Consider the following 18,031-nt stretch of genomic DNA (forward strand, 5'->3'; position numbering starts at 1 on the left):
GTGTATCATGAAACAAAATTTGTTGCTTATGTAAGCAAGTGTTCAGACTGTGTGTTAATGGATCAGTGTGGAAGAATCAATGATTCTTAATTCATAATAATAATAATAATTAGTAAGAGAAAACATAGTAATAATAGTAATTCAACAAGATTAGTGGAGGCTTTTGAATGCAGCCTGCCTAAATTGTTAGATTTAGGTGTTGGGAGGGGAGGTTATCGTATAAGTTCCTTCCCTGGCTCAGTTTTGCTGGCCTTGGGGTGGGAAGAAGGACTCTGCTCTGAGCAGCCTCCTGCTTTCTTCACTGTTACCTCTACTTGTGAGACTGGGTAAGAGAGGTCTGGTTTGGCCTTCCTTATAACAGTATTTCATACTCTGTTACTGTTGTTTTGTAAGAAAGAAAACTACAAGTTTTTTTCCTTTCAGTTTTGAAACCTTTTCTGTTCCAGCACTGTATATATTACAATAATGGTTCTTGTTATTCTCAAACCTAGTTCCATTTTTTTTTTAATGTTTTGAGATGTCTAAAGTAGATCCATAAATTGACTTAAAGCAGTGACATAATCTTTTCTATACAATTATCTCTTCATTTTGATAACAAACATCTTTTATTTCTTACCTTTTTACTACTTTGTGGCTGTGTAGTTTTTAGGTATCAAAGGACATAAAATATTGAGCTTCATTCAGGCTTCTTAATCAGTTGCCTTGGTGTTCACTGAACCAGCTTTAATACTGGAAGAAGGTTCTTCAAGTGAGAGACTGTGTACGTCAGACAGGATTGCCATCCTGTTGCCAAACCGCAATAACCATTTGGGGAACTTGGAGTTGAAGCTGCTGAATTGAATGCAATAATTTTCTGTAACAGTTTAAAAGACCTGCAGGCATACTACAGTTGTAGCTGGGTGTTTTAGATAACACTATGTAGCATGATGCTAAAGCCTCGTTTACATCTTGACAATTAAAGTATATACTACTTTTTATGTCTGTTGTACTTTTCCTATACTGCAGTGGGGAGCTTTATTGGTGAGGCTTTTTTACTGTAAAAAAAAAAAAAGGTAAGTAACTGGTGTTTTGTTTATTTGTTTTAGGTTTGTTTTTGTTTTTTTCCCTTTTCACTAGAGTAACTTTATTTCACGTTGCGATAGGTGATTAAGAGAAACTGCTGAAAGGCTGTCCTGGGGAATTTTAAGTACAGTCTGGAACTTATACTGCTGCATCAATCAGCTTTGTCTGTATCTGAGACTTCAGTCATCGAAGCTCTCACGGTAGCTTCAACACCTGTATGTCAACGTGCCTTGTGCTCTGTTTTGATATTTACACTTGGACTCTCTACAACACTTAGAGTAAAATAAATAATTTTGATTATTTACTTGTTTTAGTTATTATCTGTACATACCTCATCTGACTTGGTAATTAAATATTGTGCTAAATGTGCTAATGATGCCAGAGGTCTTCAAAGTAGCCTGCCTCGTAAGGGAAGGTGCTCTATGGTCCAAGTGACCTGGTTGTGTTCCAGAAATGTTTCTCTGGTTTTCTTGCTTCCCTTCCAAATTAAGTTAAAAGAAATATGTAAGTTAAAAAAAATGATGTCTTCTCTTTATGGCTTTGAGCTGTTCTAAAATTTGGAGTGGCTATCAGAAAGTGCAATCTGACTGAGGCTGCAGTCAGCTAAGTTATGTACACGAGTGGGGGGGTGACTGTGTAAGAGCTGACGTGTCAGTCTGGCAGTGAGCGTACATGCTCTTGTTCCATCCATGCAAGAGCCTGTGCCATTGGACACACCACTGAAAAGGTCACAGGAGATCTTGATGCTCAGTGACACAGATGACCATCCTCAGTTTTTATACCTGTGAAAGCATTGGAGAGAAACATGAAGTAGTAACATGCACTAGCAAAATCTTTTTCACTTTTCTTCAGTATATACAGGCCATTTCACGTTAGCATTGTAATACAACAGGTAATGGTATTTAGGATGGCTGTTCTGTCATCCTTTTGTGAGTGGGTGAGTTAGTAGTTCAATAGTTTTCTAAATATTGCTCTGTGAAAATTCTTCCATTTAGTTGGAGCGAATCCATTTGATGGACCATAAATATTGACATATGGGCAAAAATTACTTGCAGACGAAGGCAAGTGTTTTTGTAACATGTCACAAAATACATTTAATTTTATTTGGTTTAAAATTTTAATCTAATTTGTCAAAAAAACCTGTTCATGTGTCAAATTAGTTGCTGTGTTCCCTTGAGATTGTATTGTACTCATTACCAATATTTTGTCTGAGCTTCTTCTAAGGCATAGTAGAAGAAATATGTGCATTCGGGTAACACCCCCTGGAATGTAGCTTTTATGTTATAGGAAACAGAGGAGAAGAAGAAATGAAATGCGTTCAAATTTGTGCAACAGTGGTTTGTTTAAATCTGAAGATTTGAGTGGGAAAACTTGTTAATATTTTAACTACAGTGATCTTTATAAGAAAGGAGCTGAGCAGATGGAATAATTATCAGTTTGGGGTTTTTATTTCAAGTGTTTTTCTCAATAATTGAAAGTATTTCTCTGAAGTTGGGGTGAGCAGTGTTTTGTTTTGTTTTGTTTTTTTAAAGGCAAGGGGGGAGGTGGAATTCATGGTGGGACAAGTGCTGCACAGTCCTAAGACTGCAAAACATCCCCCTGCAATAATAAGACTTACGGTTCAGATCTTATAAAGCCATCTGCAAGTTTTACTTGGTTTGACTTGTCATTGCTGCCTTACTACTTTAACCCTGATATCTATTTCTGTGTTCTGCAAATATATTTGTGCTCTTGCTTTCTGTTTGTGTTCTGATCATAGTAGAGAACACTTATTTCTAGACAATTTTTTAAGATAGCTTTTAGTCTGTCTCTTTCTTTCAGATATGTGTATTAATTCACTGATGAAATAATTCCAAAGGCATGAGTCTGAGGATGTTAAATGTTGCCTAAAACTTGCTGAGAAATACCATTAGTTTTTAAAGTTAAAGGTTACTGAAGGTAAACAGGTGTTTTGCAAAATGCCAGATTCAAAAAGATCAGGTTCTTAAATCTTACAGGATTATTTTTTTCCCAAAATGCCCACAAAAATCCACTCCTCTTCGTTACTGTGACAGCGTAATTGCTGCTAAAGTGTCTCCATAATGTGGAGCTATTGAACAGCTTGTATTTTTTTTAACCTTTTCATTCTTTGACTGGAGAGGCAATAGATAACCCAGAAAACTGCCTTTTGAAGTCTTATTGAGTTCATTGACTTCCGTGGGAAACAGATCAGTACTTCCTCATGCTACAGCATAGATTACATCTTTGAGGATTTTAGCTTGGCATAGTAACAAAGTATCGTGCAAAGAAGGGTTTGGGGGTTGTTGGTGGTTTTTTGTTTTGGTTTGAGTTTTGGTGGTGTTTTTTGTTTGTTTGTTTGGGGTATTTTTTTGGTTGTTGTTTCTTTGTTTGTTTGTTTTCAGGGGTGGTATTTTTGTTTGTTTGGTGGTTTGGTTTGGGGTTTTTTAACATTATAAAGGAGCTTGGAAGCTTGGGAAAAAAAAAAAAAGTCATCTTTGATGAATAGTTTATGTCAGTTTTCCCATGGCACAATTTGGAGACATTAGGAATTAGTGGCCCTTTAAAGTCTTAGATGTGCTCAAGTGCTTAGATGAAAGGGGAGATACACTTCCATATGAAGTCTTTACACTGCAAAAGAATACCTATGCGTATCAGCTAATAACAATTGCTAAAATCACAATTCAGTTTAGTGTTACTCAAACACAAAAATACACATTGTCTAAAAATTGGTTTTACATGGAAAGAACTTGCATTCATTAGTGAATCAAATATTTTAAAATCTGAATGTTTTTGTTTAAATTTAAAAAAAAAAAAAAGATGTGTGACATGGACATGCAAACATCTAAGACTAATAATAACAATAAAATTATTCTGTTATAAAACTTCATTTTTTCTGAGCATGTACAAATATTTCAGTTTGTTTTTAACCACTTAACATTTGAAAATGAAATAAATATAGAAGAGAGTTTGCTTAAATGAAAGGCTGTGTGGCTCTGCCTTTTAGTCTAAGTTGAGACACACAGATTGAGAAATGTTAAGAGCTTTTCAGAGAATTTCAAAACAGAATGATGAAAAACTGGCTGCAATTTACAAACTCAAATTACCATTCTATAGTAAAGAAAATACTCTACAAATCTTTTCAGGAGTGACAACTAATTAGTTTGTTTGATATTATATATTTAAAATGAAAAAGATGATGAGTTCTAAAGCAGCTTTGGTTCAGCTGAACAGAATGCAAATGGATTGGATATTTCTTTGTGATATTTGCTGTAAACTTTGATTTTAATTCTACATCACAAACGACTTGACTGATAGTTCTTTGTAAAACAATCTCTTGTGATATTTAAGTACTTTGAATTGAGGGGAGCACCCAGGTGAAAGTTCTCCTTGAGACAAAGGAGAGAACCCTAACATATAAGGTGTTAAACAAGAAATATAGAGGCCTCAGTTAACAGATGCACTTGCAAACTATTCAAATAATTGGAACTGTTCTTCATTTAGATTTTTTTTTCAGTTATGTTCTTTATTTTATTTCGGCACCCTTTAAAAAACAAAAGTAAAGTTTTCAAACTATTTCTTGCTCTGTCAGAAATGTAGGTATTTTGGTTAAGTGTGCTGGACCCAAGAGATGAAACTGGGAAGCCTTATTTTGAAAACTAAGCAAAATGAAACACTAAAGACAAATAACTAGTCATAGAAATAAGATCCTTACTGCAATATTCCTTAAAAACTTGAGAGAAGGAAAAGCTATTTCTGACTGTCATTTACAAATCAACTAGTTACTTGCTTTCTAGCACAACTTACATAGAATATACTGCCTTGGAGCAGACTTCCTGCATATCACCTATAATGTTTTTGTAGCTTGCTGTGAAATTACGTGTGTATATTCTTGATGAGAACAATTTTCTTAGAATAGAAATGACAATAAAAAATTGCAGAACTCTGTATATAAAAAAGACATTAAAACTAGAAGTTCCTGACAAGCAGGAGTAAGTCAGACTAGCCATTAAAGTGTGCATACTTTTCAGAAAGAGAAAACAACTTGCCTTCAGATAGACTTCAGACAAGTAACACATTCTTAAAGATGAAAAATTGTTTTTTTCTGGCCAGTTCTCAGTCTCTTTTAATCTTCTAAGCTATTGTATAAAAATGGGAAGTGATGTGTTGTGTTCACAAAAATTTATTTGCTAAATTTTTTTTTTTATCAGGGCAGGTCATGCATGAAACTCTGGGAAGTCTTGCAAACATTACAGAAAAGCATCTCACCCGTCTTTGATCAGATCTTTCTTTTTCTTTTTCTTTCAGACAGTTAGGAAGCAATCACAGCAATTAGAGAACATTGTAACACATCAGTGGTTGTCTTTCTAATTTTGTTATAGGTGAATGTAAGCTGAATGTAGAGAAGACTTCCAAATAAGCTGGACTGATGTGCACAGAGAAGGAATGAAGTATGGATGTGAAGGAACGTAGGCCTTATTGCTCCCTGACAAAGAGCAGACGGGACAAGGAGCGGCGCTATACAAATTCTTCCGCAGAAAATGAGGAGTGCAGAGTGCCTACGCAGAAGTCTTACAGCTCCAGTGAGACCCTGAAAGCTTTTGATCATGATTCCTCTAGGTTGCTGTATGGAAACCGGGTAAAAGACTTGGTCCACAGAGAAGCAGATGAGTATACCAGACAAGGTAGGCAAGATGTTATAATTCAGAGTGTATAGTGCATTAGTACCAAGTAACAAGATATCCTTGCTACAGGAAGAGTATGTTATTGTAACAGTTTCATCAGTTTTAGTAGTACTCTGCACACATAGTACACTTCAGTTTTATTTCCCCAAATGTTTCACAAAGATTGGAAAGCATGGTGTGCCATCTTTGGAATAAATAATATATGATGCATGCGAAAGTTAAGTAAACGGCCTATGTTGGGCAATGGGTCAGTGACAGCATTGCAGACTCAAGTGTGAAGTATTCAGGCCTTACAGTTTAAAAACTAGACCCCCAGCATAAATTCAAATCAGTAACAGATTGCCCAAAATGTTGCCACTCCAATATACCCAAAATGTAAATAGGTTCAAAATGAATCAAAATAAACAAATAGAACTGTTCCAAGAAGGCCAAGCCCTGTGGACAGGTTTGGGGAAACATAGTATGTGTGGATGAGCATACAGATAATGCATTAGCTCAGTGCCTTTATCTTTTAGGTCACAAGGGCAGTAACAAAGCAATGTACAGTGAGTAAGGTAAATTAGTTCACAATTAGTGCGTTTGGGTTTCTTGCAGGATTTATTTTTTTTAGTGGATATCTATGATATCTAACCAGATGCTAACAGATTGCCAGAGCTCAGTGTTGAATTTGAGTCCCAAGACTCAAGAGATACGAGAGATCTAAATATCCATGAAGATGCACAAAACCTGACTGGATGTGGTCCTGGGCAGCTGGCTATAGCTGACTGTACTTGAGCAGGAGTTTGAGCTAGATGATCCCAAGAGGTCCCTTAGGACATCCTAAGACATTGCACTTGGCTCCAGTTAGAGTTAAGCACTTATGCATCACTTTTGGATTCAAATTTGTAGTACCTGGAATTGGCATTTCTGCATTTTTACAACTAAATTAATTAATATAAGGAGGAAAAAAAAAAAGTTATGAAGTGTATGGAGTGCTGCAGCCTGGCTATCTCAAAGGATAAAGCTAGGCTAAAAGCTGTGTGAACCTACACCTGGGCCTTTCTTTTATGAGGAAACAAGAATAGATCTAGGGGTAGAAAAATAAAGCTTCATCCTTGTGAGGAAGTCCTTAGTTTTAATTTTAGAAATGTTTAAAAATATTTTCCCCATTGGTGGTTTTTCTTTGTTCCAAGTAGAATAACTTTACATTAGAATTAGAGCTGGGCAGATGGTGTTGACTTTTTTGCCTACAAATGTTTGCAAGGGAAACAAAAATATTTCTCTTAGGCTCATGTAGCTGAGGCTTGCTGCTGCTGTAGTCTGTCTGCTTTCTGCTGTGTATTTTTGGTTTCTGTGGTGTGTTGAAACTTAAGGTCATTGCTGCTTTCTAGTTTTTAGGTCATTCGTCACCTTGATCTCATTACTTTAATGGGGTAAAATCAAGAGGAAGTTTGCTAAGACCTGTAGTGTAGACACTTCCTTAGTAGTGACAAAATTATCTCAAAATAAGCACCATTTATTTAATGAGTTCATAAACTATTGCCTGAATATTGTACTATTAATTTTGAATAGCAGTAAGGAAATAGAGGAAGTTAGGTAGTCTGGCATGTCACACGTGATGGTGCACTGGGGCTTGGGGCCTTTTTCCTCTTCATTTGTTTCAGAAAAGCACATAATATTTAGCTAATACTTATTGCTCAATATGCAATAAATTACACTTCTATAGGCCTAAACCAGCAGTCTGGGATGTGTAGTGACACCTTTCAGTGGTCTCAGCACTGTCATCTGTGCCTGTTTCATTTTCCTCATTGTCCTTTCAATTCTTTTTGTATGGCTTATTGGCTTCCTCTAATGTGTGCTGGTTTAGCACCCTTGGGGACTACCTGCAGGTTTGATAGGGTCAGGTTAAAAAGGGCTTGTTTTGCAGTCTTAGATGGTGTGTTCCTTTGATTCATCTTTGATTGAGAGAATTTACTGCTTCTGGCACTGGAAGCATTTTGTGGAAAAGGTGTTCAAGGTCATTCCAAAGTTTTTTAAATAATACATAAAACACGCTTCCCTGTATTTATTTTTTCTCCCCTCTGCCTAGAAATAGAGTGCAGATACCTGGCTTTGACAGTCTAATTACATGCTAGCCTGCTAAATCAACAGGAAATAAATCCATAAGCAGAAAAAGGCAAGTTTAAATAAATACCTGTAATTGGAAATTAAATTTTAAAATTAATCATGACCAGTGTTTCTTGCTGTCTTTCTTGCTGTCTTTCTTGCTGTCTTTCTTGCTGTCTTTCTTGCTGTCTTTCCCCAGATTGTGTAAAATAACAATATCAAATTTCCAGTGTTGGCTGGAAAGCTACTAGAGCAGTTACATGAGTTTCTTGAGTCTCTCAAATGTGGCACAATTTAAAAATGTCAGTATGTTTTCACAGCTCAAATTTTGGGGTAAAGACTTTCAAAGATTTCTGTTGATGGATCAGAACTTTCCCACCTCTTCTTCCTGAGTTGTCTCTGTACATGTCTTTGTTCTTCCTGCTTCACCAAAATCCCAGGAATTCAGAAAGCGATGCTGCCGTAGGACATAGGTGTGCTCTGTGCTGTGCAGTGGTAGCTTTATCCCAGGAGATGTGTACTTGTGGAGAGGAAGTTCTCCAGTTGTCAGTTCCAGTCACAGGATCTGTTGAATTTCTGTTGTTTGAGATTCATTGGATAAATAGAAATAAGAGCTTAAAATGCATACGTGTGTCATTGTAATTCTAAAAACAGCATTTAAAACATATAGTGAAATACTTGAACATAGAATTATTATATAACTGGGCTTATCTTGTTAATTTTGAAACCCAGTTGATGAGACTGGGAGAGTGGGTATGCTTGTTTAGGAAATTTTAGCTTCATCTAGGCAACATGCTTCCAGCTAACACCAGCGAGAGTGAAGACCTACTGTGGTCTCCTTTGCTGCTTTTGAAGCCCCTTCATCTGTTCCAAGACTGTTTTTGTTTTTAAATTCTTTAGATGAGGATTATTTAGCCTACTATTTTTAGAACTCTGAATTTAGTTACTTGCCCTTTGTTCTTAATCCCCACATAAGATTCAAAAAAAATTGGTAAGCCTGTGAATAATTGAACTCAGCACCTTGCCATGAGGACCAGGAGCTTTTTTTTCTTTGCAAGTATTTTTAAGCTAGATACTTAATTTCATGTTGCATCTTTGACAAAATACCTAATCTCATCCTTGACAATGGATGAAGCACCATGAAAGGTGATTTATTTTCAAGGTGTGATGATACGATTGTTTGCTGTTTGTGTGTTAGGGAGGAAGAGCACACTTATTTTCTTATGCTTCAAAGTATCCAACTATAATGAGCAGCCTGATTTAAATGTACAACTTCTAAGTGAATTCAGCAATCTAAATGCTTGTATTTTGGAATATGCCCAAGTATCTTGCTGAATTCAGGAATAAAGCTGACTGCATAAAGTTGAATTTTTCTGTTGTACAGAGAGAAATTCCTGTGTTTACAAAATTAAACTGCTGTGTGAAGTAATGTAATGTACATAGGAGACTACTGTGCAAAAATATATGAAAGTGTGGCGTGACTATGGAGTGGGAGGGAAGAATTGTGGAAATATAGAAAGTAAATAGTATTTTAAAAATTGCATTTGGAAAAAATAATTTTAAGTAATAATATAACAATGTGAAAATAATTTGCAGGAGATCGTGAGTCAAACCTGGATTAATAAGAACTGAGGAAGTTTTTATACAGGTGCCTTAAGTTAGTAAGAAAAATACTGACATGCAAAAAGCATATTTTATTTGCCATAAGATACATGTTAAAGGGAAGAGAGGAGTATGCAATACCTCTTTGGAATCGTCCTTCTATTTCCAAGAATTGTGTTTTTGCAGGACAGTATAGTGATCCTATAGAGGGATCCACAAGCACAAGGTGACAAGGGTGCAGTGCAGATTTGTGTGTGTGTGTGTGTGTGTGTGTGTGTGTGTGTGTGTGTGTGTGTGTGTGTGTGTGTGTTCGTGTTTTCATACAAAATAGTCACGGTACTGTTTGCAAACTGTGTGAGTAGACAAGCTGAGCTGCAGGACACTTTTTGCTAATAGAAGACCTGATGTGGTAGTGCAAGTTTTGTTAAATTTTACTTTTGAAAGCTTGAGTCGACTACGGCTTAACCTCCAGGTAAAGGTATTTGGTCTTTCTAGCTGGCGGTGAGAATGAGTTCACCATCTTTATCAATCAGAACATTTCATTGTCAGCCGAGGCTCAACGTCAATTTCTTTTCATGCTATCACTTTCAGTTTTGCAGGAGAAAGTACTTGTATGGATGGTTTTGTACCTTTACTCTTCTGGAACACCTAAATGCCTAAATTAGATTAAATGCCCTAATAACTCTTTGGAGCTGCAAAAAAGATGGGCTGAACTTACCAAACAAGCAAAGAAAAATGATTTCTTTCCTTTACAGTATGCTGGATCACTGCTACCAGGTTGCTAAAAAGCAAAGCCATGTACAGTACATTACACTGTGCAGATGTATCATAGCTATCATTCAGCTGACACTCCTGTAACAATTAGATTTAGATGCTAGAAAAATCTCACTATTCAGCAAAAGAGGGACCTGAAACAGTGACATATATGCTTCAACAGTTTTATTTTCTTATTTAAGATATAAAAGACTGTCAGGGATACATTTTTAAGACTTGAGAAACCTGAAAAATTAATTGCAGCTTCTATCCTAATGTAATATGACTCTGAAGTCTGTTGCCTTTAAATACTAGCTGCTCAAAATGAGTTATTTGGACAGCAAAATGATTAATCTTTTTAGTCACCATAAATGTCAGCTGTAGGATTAAAGGATTTAAATGGTCATGTTTTTAAACCTGAAGCTTGAGTATTTTAAACTTACCTGTGTGAAGCAGTGGAAGGGTAGATATGTAACACCATTTTTGACCTTGCATTGCCTGTGCCTTATTGGTGAGCTGATTTTGACTATTGAGTAGGCAAGTGATTCTCAATAAACCTGAATCATCCTGCTTTGCACATTGTTTACAGGAAGGTATGAAACGATACCTAAGTGGCTTTGTGATCTCCTGATGAGCAAATTAATCACCATTCAGTGACATGACAAGTGCTGTCTCTCAAAATCTGAGGCGGATACTAGAATTAGTGTTTTATGCTCCTGGCTGCAGTACAAGATGTGTCCTGATTGTGATTGTGACAAGATACTTTTTTTGTTATGCTAAAACACGGCCACCTGCAGTATCTGCCCCATTTGAGTGGGTAACTTCTGTAAGCAGCATACAGTGCAAATATGTTCTGGATAATTTTGTGGCCTTGAGCTAAGCACATAACCTTCTGCCAGAGGTGGGGTTTTTTTCCACCTGTAATACAGGAATAATAATACCCACCTCACAGGCGTGTTGGGAAGATTAATTAGTTTATGTTTGCAAAATGCTTTGAAGATGAAAAGCGCTGTAAGTGCTAAGTAATATTATCATCTTTCATTGCTATACTAGTTACTTCTTAAAGCAACAATAAGAAGTTAATTGGTTTTCAGGTTCCAGGTGATAAGGATCTGTTGACTTTTAAAGTTATTCTATTAGCTACAGAGTAGTACTAAGAAAAACATTTCACTGCTATTTGATTAGGAGTATATTTAGCTCACGCTCAGTGATATGCATACTAGCTCTAAGGTATTCATCTAGTTGAAATTGGCCCCTTGTGAGTCATGGTCTGTAGATGAGCTATGGATCTGGAGACAAAGGGCAATTGTGATTCTCCAGGGAAAAATCAACCTTGGTTATTGGCAGTAGACTGCTTGATCAGGAATTTCTACACAGCCTTGATCCACAGAGTAGAAACCTTGTCTTTGACTAGGCCCATTGCAAAATAAGACAATTAAGTTCTTGATCATAATGATTAAGCATTTGTAAGATGAGCAAGGGGTCTTCACAAGGACTTTCAGCCTCATGGAGAGGAAGATACTGTAGAGGATCTGTAATTGCTCTGATATCTTTCCGTACCTCTTATACTGAGATGTATGTGCTGCTCCTGTTCATAATAAAAAGTGAGAACTACCAAGATAAATGGATCAGATGCATGACTATAAAAAAAAAAATCCTTTAGCCTGTTAACATGTATGAAGAGAATAAAGCTAGAAAATGTGTGGTTAGAGATGGGGTGAGGGAAGGAATGAGAGAGGCTGAAAAGTCCTGTCTGTCCTGTTCTTGGATTTAGTGCTTAAGGGCTGAGGGTCAGGGGACAGGCTAAGCTGTCAGTGATTGCTTATTCCATCACTGGCAAATAAATGCAGAAAGAGAACCTGAGATGTAAAATAGGAATAATTCATCAGAAAGTTCCTTGATACTTTCTGAACTTAGTTTGTAAAATGTCACAATTGACTGGCTTGGGAGCCAGTACTCCGTGTTACTGAGCTTATTAAAGCTGAAAGAGGAAGTGGCAGAGCCAAGGAACTTGTTTGCCTCAACTTTTGTGTTTCTACTTTTTTGCTTTGCAGTGCCATAAATATGTTGGGTCATAAATCCTTTCTTGTCCTTAGCATAATGGACATTTTTCTATAAAATCTAAAGTAAGACAATGCTACGCTATGTTTAGTATGGAGATTTAAAGAATGGAAACCCTTTTGGGGGATGTGGCAGGAAGTGTGAGTGAGAGAGAGAGTAAAAGAGATTTTCATGTCGATAGAAACCCTTGGGTCGGCATTCTCCATTCTTTTTTGGACTTGGTCTGACCGCCTCATTCTGTCCATGCATTGCAGAGCTGATTCCCCTATATGGGGGATACTTGTTTATGAAATCTTATGAACAGAGATGTATGGACTTGGTCTGACCGCCTCATTCTGTCCATGCATTGCAGAGCTGATTCCCCTATATGGGGGATACTTGTTTATGAAATCTTACGAACAGAGATGTATGGGCTACTCTGAATAGGTGTGTTGGGTTTTTTCTTTATACCAGTTCAGAACCTGTTGAACTAATCAAGTTTTCTGCCATGCTGTGATACAAATCCCTCTGTGGGTCTGTCTGCTTGCTTGTTGAGACAGACATGTTTTCCCTGGCAGAAAGGCAGAAATAATGGTAGAGTTTTCTCTGCTTCCCACATGGATGAAGAGCAGTGAGCCTGAGCTCTATTTTGCTTGCTTCCCTTCAAGCTGCCTCCTTCCTTCTCACCTTCTTTCTCCAATACAAGCCATACGTCATGTCGTTAGCATCGTGCTGACCGTAATACAGCAGTTCATACCTGCCAACCACCTGTGGTTGTAGGCTCTCTGCAGACTGGATATCCATCATCTTTACATTGCTTATCCTTGAGTCATATTTTCTTCACATCTATCAAGTTTAGGCTTTATTTGTATTTTGTAATAAATGGATGCTGAAATGTTGATGATTTGGTCTCAGGATCCAAAGATTAATATAAAGGCCTCAAATGTCTATACTGTCATTCTGGTCATGATCAAGACTTTGCATTCCTTGCTGCCCATGGAATTGTATTTCTCTTTTAAATGTACTGAATCTTTTTTTTTTTTTTTTTTTTTTAATCCTTGCAGCCCATGATCTGAACAGCTGTGTTAGTTTATCTTAATTTAGTTTGTATATTATGTAATTGTAGTCATAAAACCAGATTTTAATATAAAATCCCCAAATTTGGAACTGTAATGTTCAAATTATTAATTAATTTGCTAGAATATGATTGCTGATGCTGTAGCTTGAAGCTTTGAATTTTGCAATTGTGAAATTATCTTCAGCTGACTTTAATCTCTGTGGTAACTTCAGAATGGCTTGATGAACAGTCCTTTATCCTCATACTAGATTAAGAAGTGCTTCTTATGTTCTAGTCTGTGGATTAGTATTGAGGATCCCCTGCCACCCTAACAGGGAATAAAATTGTGAGTCTTCCATACCGCACAGAAGAAGTGTGCACGTTTGAACCGTGATTTGGAAAACCAGTGGCAGGAAGATATTTTGTTTCATTCACATTGATTCTGCTCTACTTCTTAGAGTAAAAATTTTCCCAGGCTAGCATTTGTGGTTCTGTATTTTAATGCTAGTAAAAATACACAGCTGGCTTAACTATAAAGTTTGAAATAGTTTATTTGCCACGAAATGATAAGTGTGCGGGGTGGGTTTTATTATTTTTTTTAAACGAGAATTTACTCAGGTTTTTAGTCTCACATAAAGCTCTTCTACCAAGAGTGGCAGTCAGTGCAGCTCAGGGAACTCACAGTATCTGGCACTAACTCTTTCAGAAGTCGCTGAGACCATGACTTAGCTCCCCATATGCTTTTGAAAGCACATAAGAAATGTGAGAACTGTGTTGTTAATGTTTGCTCAGAATAATGAGCACTTGAAAATTACATGCACGGTTGCTAAGATTTAATATAATTTAATGCTATTTATTATCATGTAGTTTACTGGATATACTGGAGAAGCAAATATCTTTTATATGAATCTTACAATTCCACTCTAAATCAGATAATTACAAGAAAAAAGGGTGAGATGGAAAAGTGAATAGAGCAGAAAGGTCAAGAAGAGATTAAGAGGTGACAAGGAAGAAGGTTGTGATGAGTGAAGAGAGAAACATAGGAATTAAAAGGAGGAGGAAAATGTGATACAGTGGATTAGGATGGTTTAAATTTCAGAGATAATTTTCAGAAAAACAAAAGAAAAAAATCAGGCTTAAGTAATAACAACAAAATACTATGCCAAGCCAAAAGAAAAGGTGTTAACATAGGCAAAGCTCATTATTTATCAGTCTTCACTGCTATTTTTTGCATCCTAGCAAACAGAACTCTGCAATTACAGCTCTGAAAACACCTTTCTAGTAAATATATTGTGAAGTTTGTGTGACAGAATGGATGGTATTGCACCTATTACTCATTCTTTCTTTTGTATAATTGTATTCTACTCTCTTAACATTCTGACTTCTGGAGCAAGCACTTTTACACTTCTTAATGGAGTTTTGTAGAGTATTGAAGGCCTGTGTTTTGCTGTTTTCTTTTTTTAAAGTATTTGTCCTTTACAGCAAACTTGTTGTCCTACTGTAGATTTACTTCCAATTCTCTCCAGTCCTTCTCAAGAAGGACCAGCTTTTTAAGTGTGCCACACTGTATTTGCCCCAGTACATGGAAAAAAAAAATCTTTACAAAGAGGTTACGTATTTTTCCTTAAGAAACCAGCTAGATTTGACACTTGAAAGTAGATGATGTTTAAAATCTCACAGGATTGCGTGGAATGCTTACTAAAACAGTCCAGACCTGCTTTGATCATCTAGGAAGATGACATCTACCTCCTGTTTTCAGTGGTCCAGTAATGACTAGCTAGTGCCCTGAAAACAGAAGGGACAGTTTTGCTGCCTATTGTTATATACAATGAAGTTCCTTTTTATGTCTTTGACAGGCACATGATTTAACTCTGTATTTTTCAGAAATTAATAAAGTGAACAGGCCAGCCAACTTGCAGATCTAATTCCTTTGTAGTTGTCACGTGCATGAGTTTGGAACGCCAAGGTACTGCTGTGTTAGGTCAGTTGTGTTGAGCTCTTGGTTGTAGAGAAATGATGACACATTTCAGAGATGTGGTGTAGCTGTTTGCTGGCTTCTGCTCTACTGAAAGTGCTCAGAGGTATGGAGAATGAACTCCAGGTAAGGAGCTTCAAATAGGAAAAACATGCCCACTACATAGTGTCTAAACACAGATACAGGAGGAAATTAATACTTCTCTTGTGTCAAACCAACAGAAAACAGCATGGTCCTTGCAGTAAGACTCACACATTAGTGCTGCTTATACAATAAGCTTATATGATAAGCATTGTATTATGAGGCCATGTTTGTGTGCAGTAGTCTGCAGACGGAAAAATAAAAACCTGAGAAAAACATTTTTCCTCATATTTTCTAAATAAATGAGATCTTTTAATTAAAAGAAAAAGATCCTACTTTTGCATCTGTATAGCTTTAATTTTTTCACAGTTTTTCTAAGTACATACCTTTGTCATGCGTTATCACAGAGTGACTATAGGGAAAATGCCCTTTTTTTTTTGAAGGGCACAAAGCTGTTATAGGCAGACAGAAGGCAGCAAGATACAAAGGAAGAACAGATTAGAAAAGGAACTGATGAGTAATTGAGGATGTGGAGACAGCAGACATGGCATAAAACTTCATCAGAAACGTAAGCAGGAGCTAAACGAAACAGAATTTTGAGTATGGGCTTGGCTGGGTTTGGGACCTCTGCCTTTTTGGGAGCATGTCTATCCTCTTATGACAAAACCAGTGTCAGTAAAGGCAGTCAAGTTATGATTCCTCTGGTTTAAAAGGCAGAGGAGTGGGTGTGTTTTTATGCTAACTAGGCAGATGTTTTGGAGGCCTTTTGTGGTTTTTTTTGTTTTGTTTTTGTTTGGTTTGGGGTTTTTTTGTTTGTTTGTTTGGTTTTTGTTTTCTTTCCCACCCTTTTCCAAAATAGTCTATTGTTGCTGAAATCTGAGTTGTCAACTTAGCAGTGGTTAATGAATTGCTAAGGACAGTGCTGATTCTGGAGATGCTGACAAATTCTCTGTTGGATATTTTTTGTTCATTCCTTCCATTTGTTTTTTTCCTCTTTTCATGGTTTTTAAGAGAATATCTCTGTGTATATATGTAGTATAGATCCAATTTATAGGAAGGACTGACAACTGAAGAACCACAGGGCCTTTTGTTTAGTAATCCTCTTCAAAAACCCATTGCAACAGTTAACATTTCCAACTTGAACCTTAAGTTATCATGGGTGTCTTTGAATAACTTCTCCGACTTAGGCCAGGGAAACAAATGTGACACAAGTACATCAGCAGTCCATATAATTCAAGCTGTAAACTTCTAACTTTCTAAAATAATACATAATTTCTGCATACATCAAAGTTGTATGCAGTATTTGATTAAACTAAAAAATCAGTTACAATTCTAGACAATGTAACCTGTGTGGTTCTAGGAGAGAAATAAATATATGCACACTCTGTCATTTAAAAACTAATAATTATATATATGTACATACATATGTATAAATTATGTTGGTATATTTTTGTGTGTATTTTAATGTGGTTAAGGAGGTATACCAATTGTACATCAATAATTGCTTACACAGAAAGTGGTTGCAACATAACAGGTAGATCTGTGTGGCTGCTGTTGGCAAATGCTATGTTTATAACAGTGATGGCTGCGCAAGCTTCTGAAACTTATTTTAGAGTTATTACATTAATTTTGTTCTTATCTGCACAAATGGAGGGTGTCAGCATTCTTTACACTACCCATAAATTGATATTCCCAGCCAAGAGAAATGCAGTATCTCATGGTAGAGTGGTAATAAACAGCATTATTGTCAGTTTTTAAAACTTCATGAGACATCATCTGAAAATAGACCAACACTTCTAGAAGTGTTTCCAGAACAAGTCTCTTTGAAACTTTGTGCCTAATCTTTTTCTTTTTTACACTTCATAATTTTTAAAGGGGGAAAAAAAAAGCACTATGCATATCTGTTCATTCTGTATCTACATTTTCTTCTCAGGAATTAGTTCATTACAATTGCCAGGTTGTGTTTAAGTCGTTATGAAGTGTTGAGGCACGTATTGTCAGTGGGAGAAATTGAAAATGTGTGTACAGTGTAAGAAACCAATTATTAAATCCCTTGCATTGAAGTTATCCTGGAAAGGTTAATTAGAAACTCTAAGAACACAAGAAGGAGAACATCTTGTCTTCATACTCTTTTTTTCTTTTTTTCCACTGAGCTCCTACAACCTCCTTTTCAATTTTTATTTTTATTTCATGGTGTTGTTCATTGTCAGGTAAAAGCCCCCAACTATTCTGCTGCCCACTAGGTCTGTGTCCCAGATGGGTTCAGGTTCCCTTGGATCCTGGAAACCTTCCTGTTTACATTGTTTAGGAATCTTAAGATGAGGTAAAATGTTTTTATCATGAATGTATGATTTCCTTTGGGATATAAATCCTACACAAGTATATGTTATTACATGTCAACTTCTTTGTTTGGGTTTTATGGGTTTTTTTTTTTCTGTTTGTTTTGTTTTGCTTTTTTTTTTTGGTTGGTTGGTTGATTTTTATTTGTGTAGGCGACTTACAAGGAGTACAATCCTCTTAGTAAAGCTCTTTAGGAAAGCTTTAATTCAGAAGATGATTTAGGTTGATATTTCTAAAGCTGCTACATAATTTCTGGGCTATGCTGTAAAACTTCTCTGTGTAGTGAAAAGCTCTAATATATTGAATATGATGAGAGAGCAATATAGAGACCTGCCCCCTTTTCTGTTTTGGCCC

At 36.4% G+C, this 18,031-nt stretch overlaps 1 protein-coding gene across 3 annotated transcripts in view; it reads left to right on the forward strand.

Annotated features, from left to right (window-relative positions):
* The first annotated feature begins 267 nt into the window (after nucleotides 1-267).
* TENM3 (teneurin transmembrane protein 3) overlaps nucleotides 268-18,031 on the forward strand; it is a 319,771-nt gene continuing 302,007 nt past the window's right edge. For all 3 annotated transcript variants that reach the window (XM_082051699.1, XM_082051700.1, XM_082051701.1), the window contains exons 1-2: nucleotides 268-326; nucleotides 5,442-5,744. In XM_082051699.1, coding sequence (XP_081907825.1) covers nucleotides 5,513-5,744 — 232 coding nt within the window. In that variant the 5' untranslated portion in view covers nucleotides 268-326; nucleotides 5,442-5,512. The remainder of the gene's footprint in view (nucleotides 327-5,441; nucleotides 5,745-18,031) is intronic.

Source organism: Streptopelia decaocto (assembly GCF_964273445.1).
Source record: "Streptopelia decaocto genome assembly, chromosome: 4".
Lineage (NCBI taxonomy): Eukaryota > Metazoa > Chordata > Aves > Columbiformes > Columbidae > Streptopelia > Streptopelia decaocto.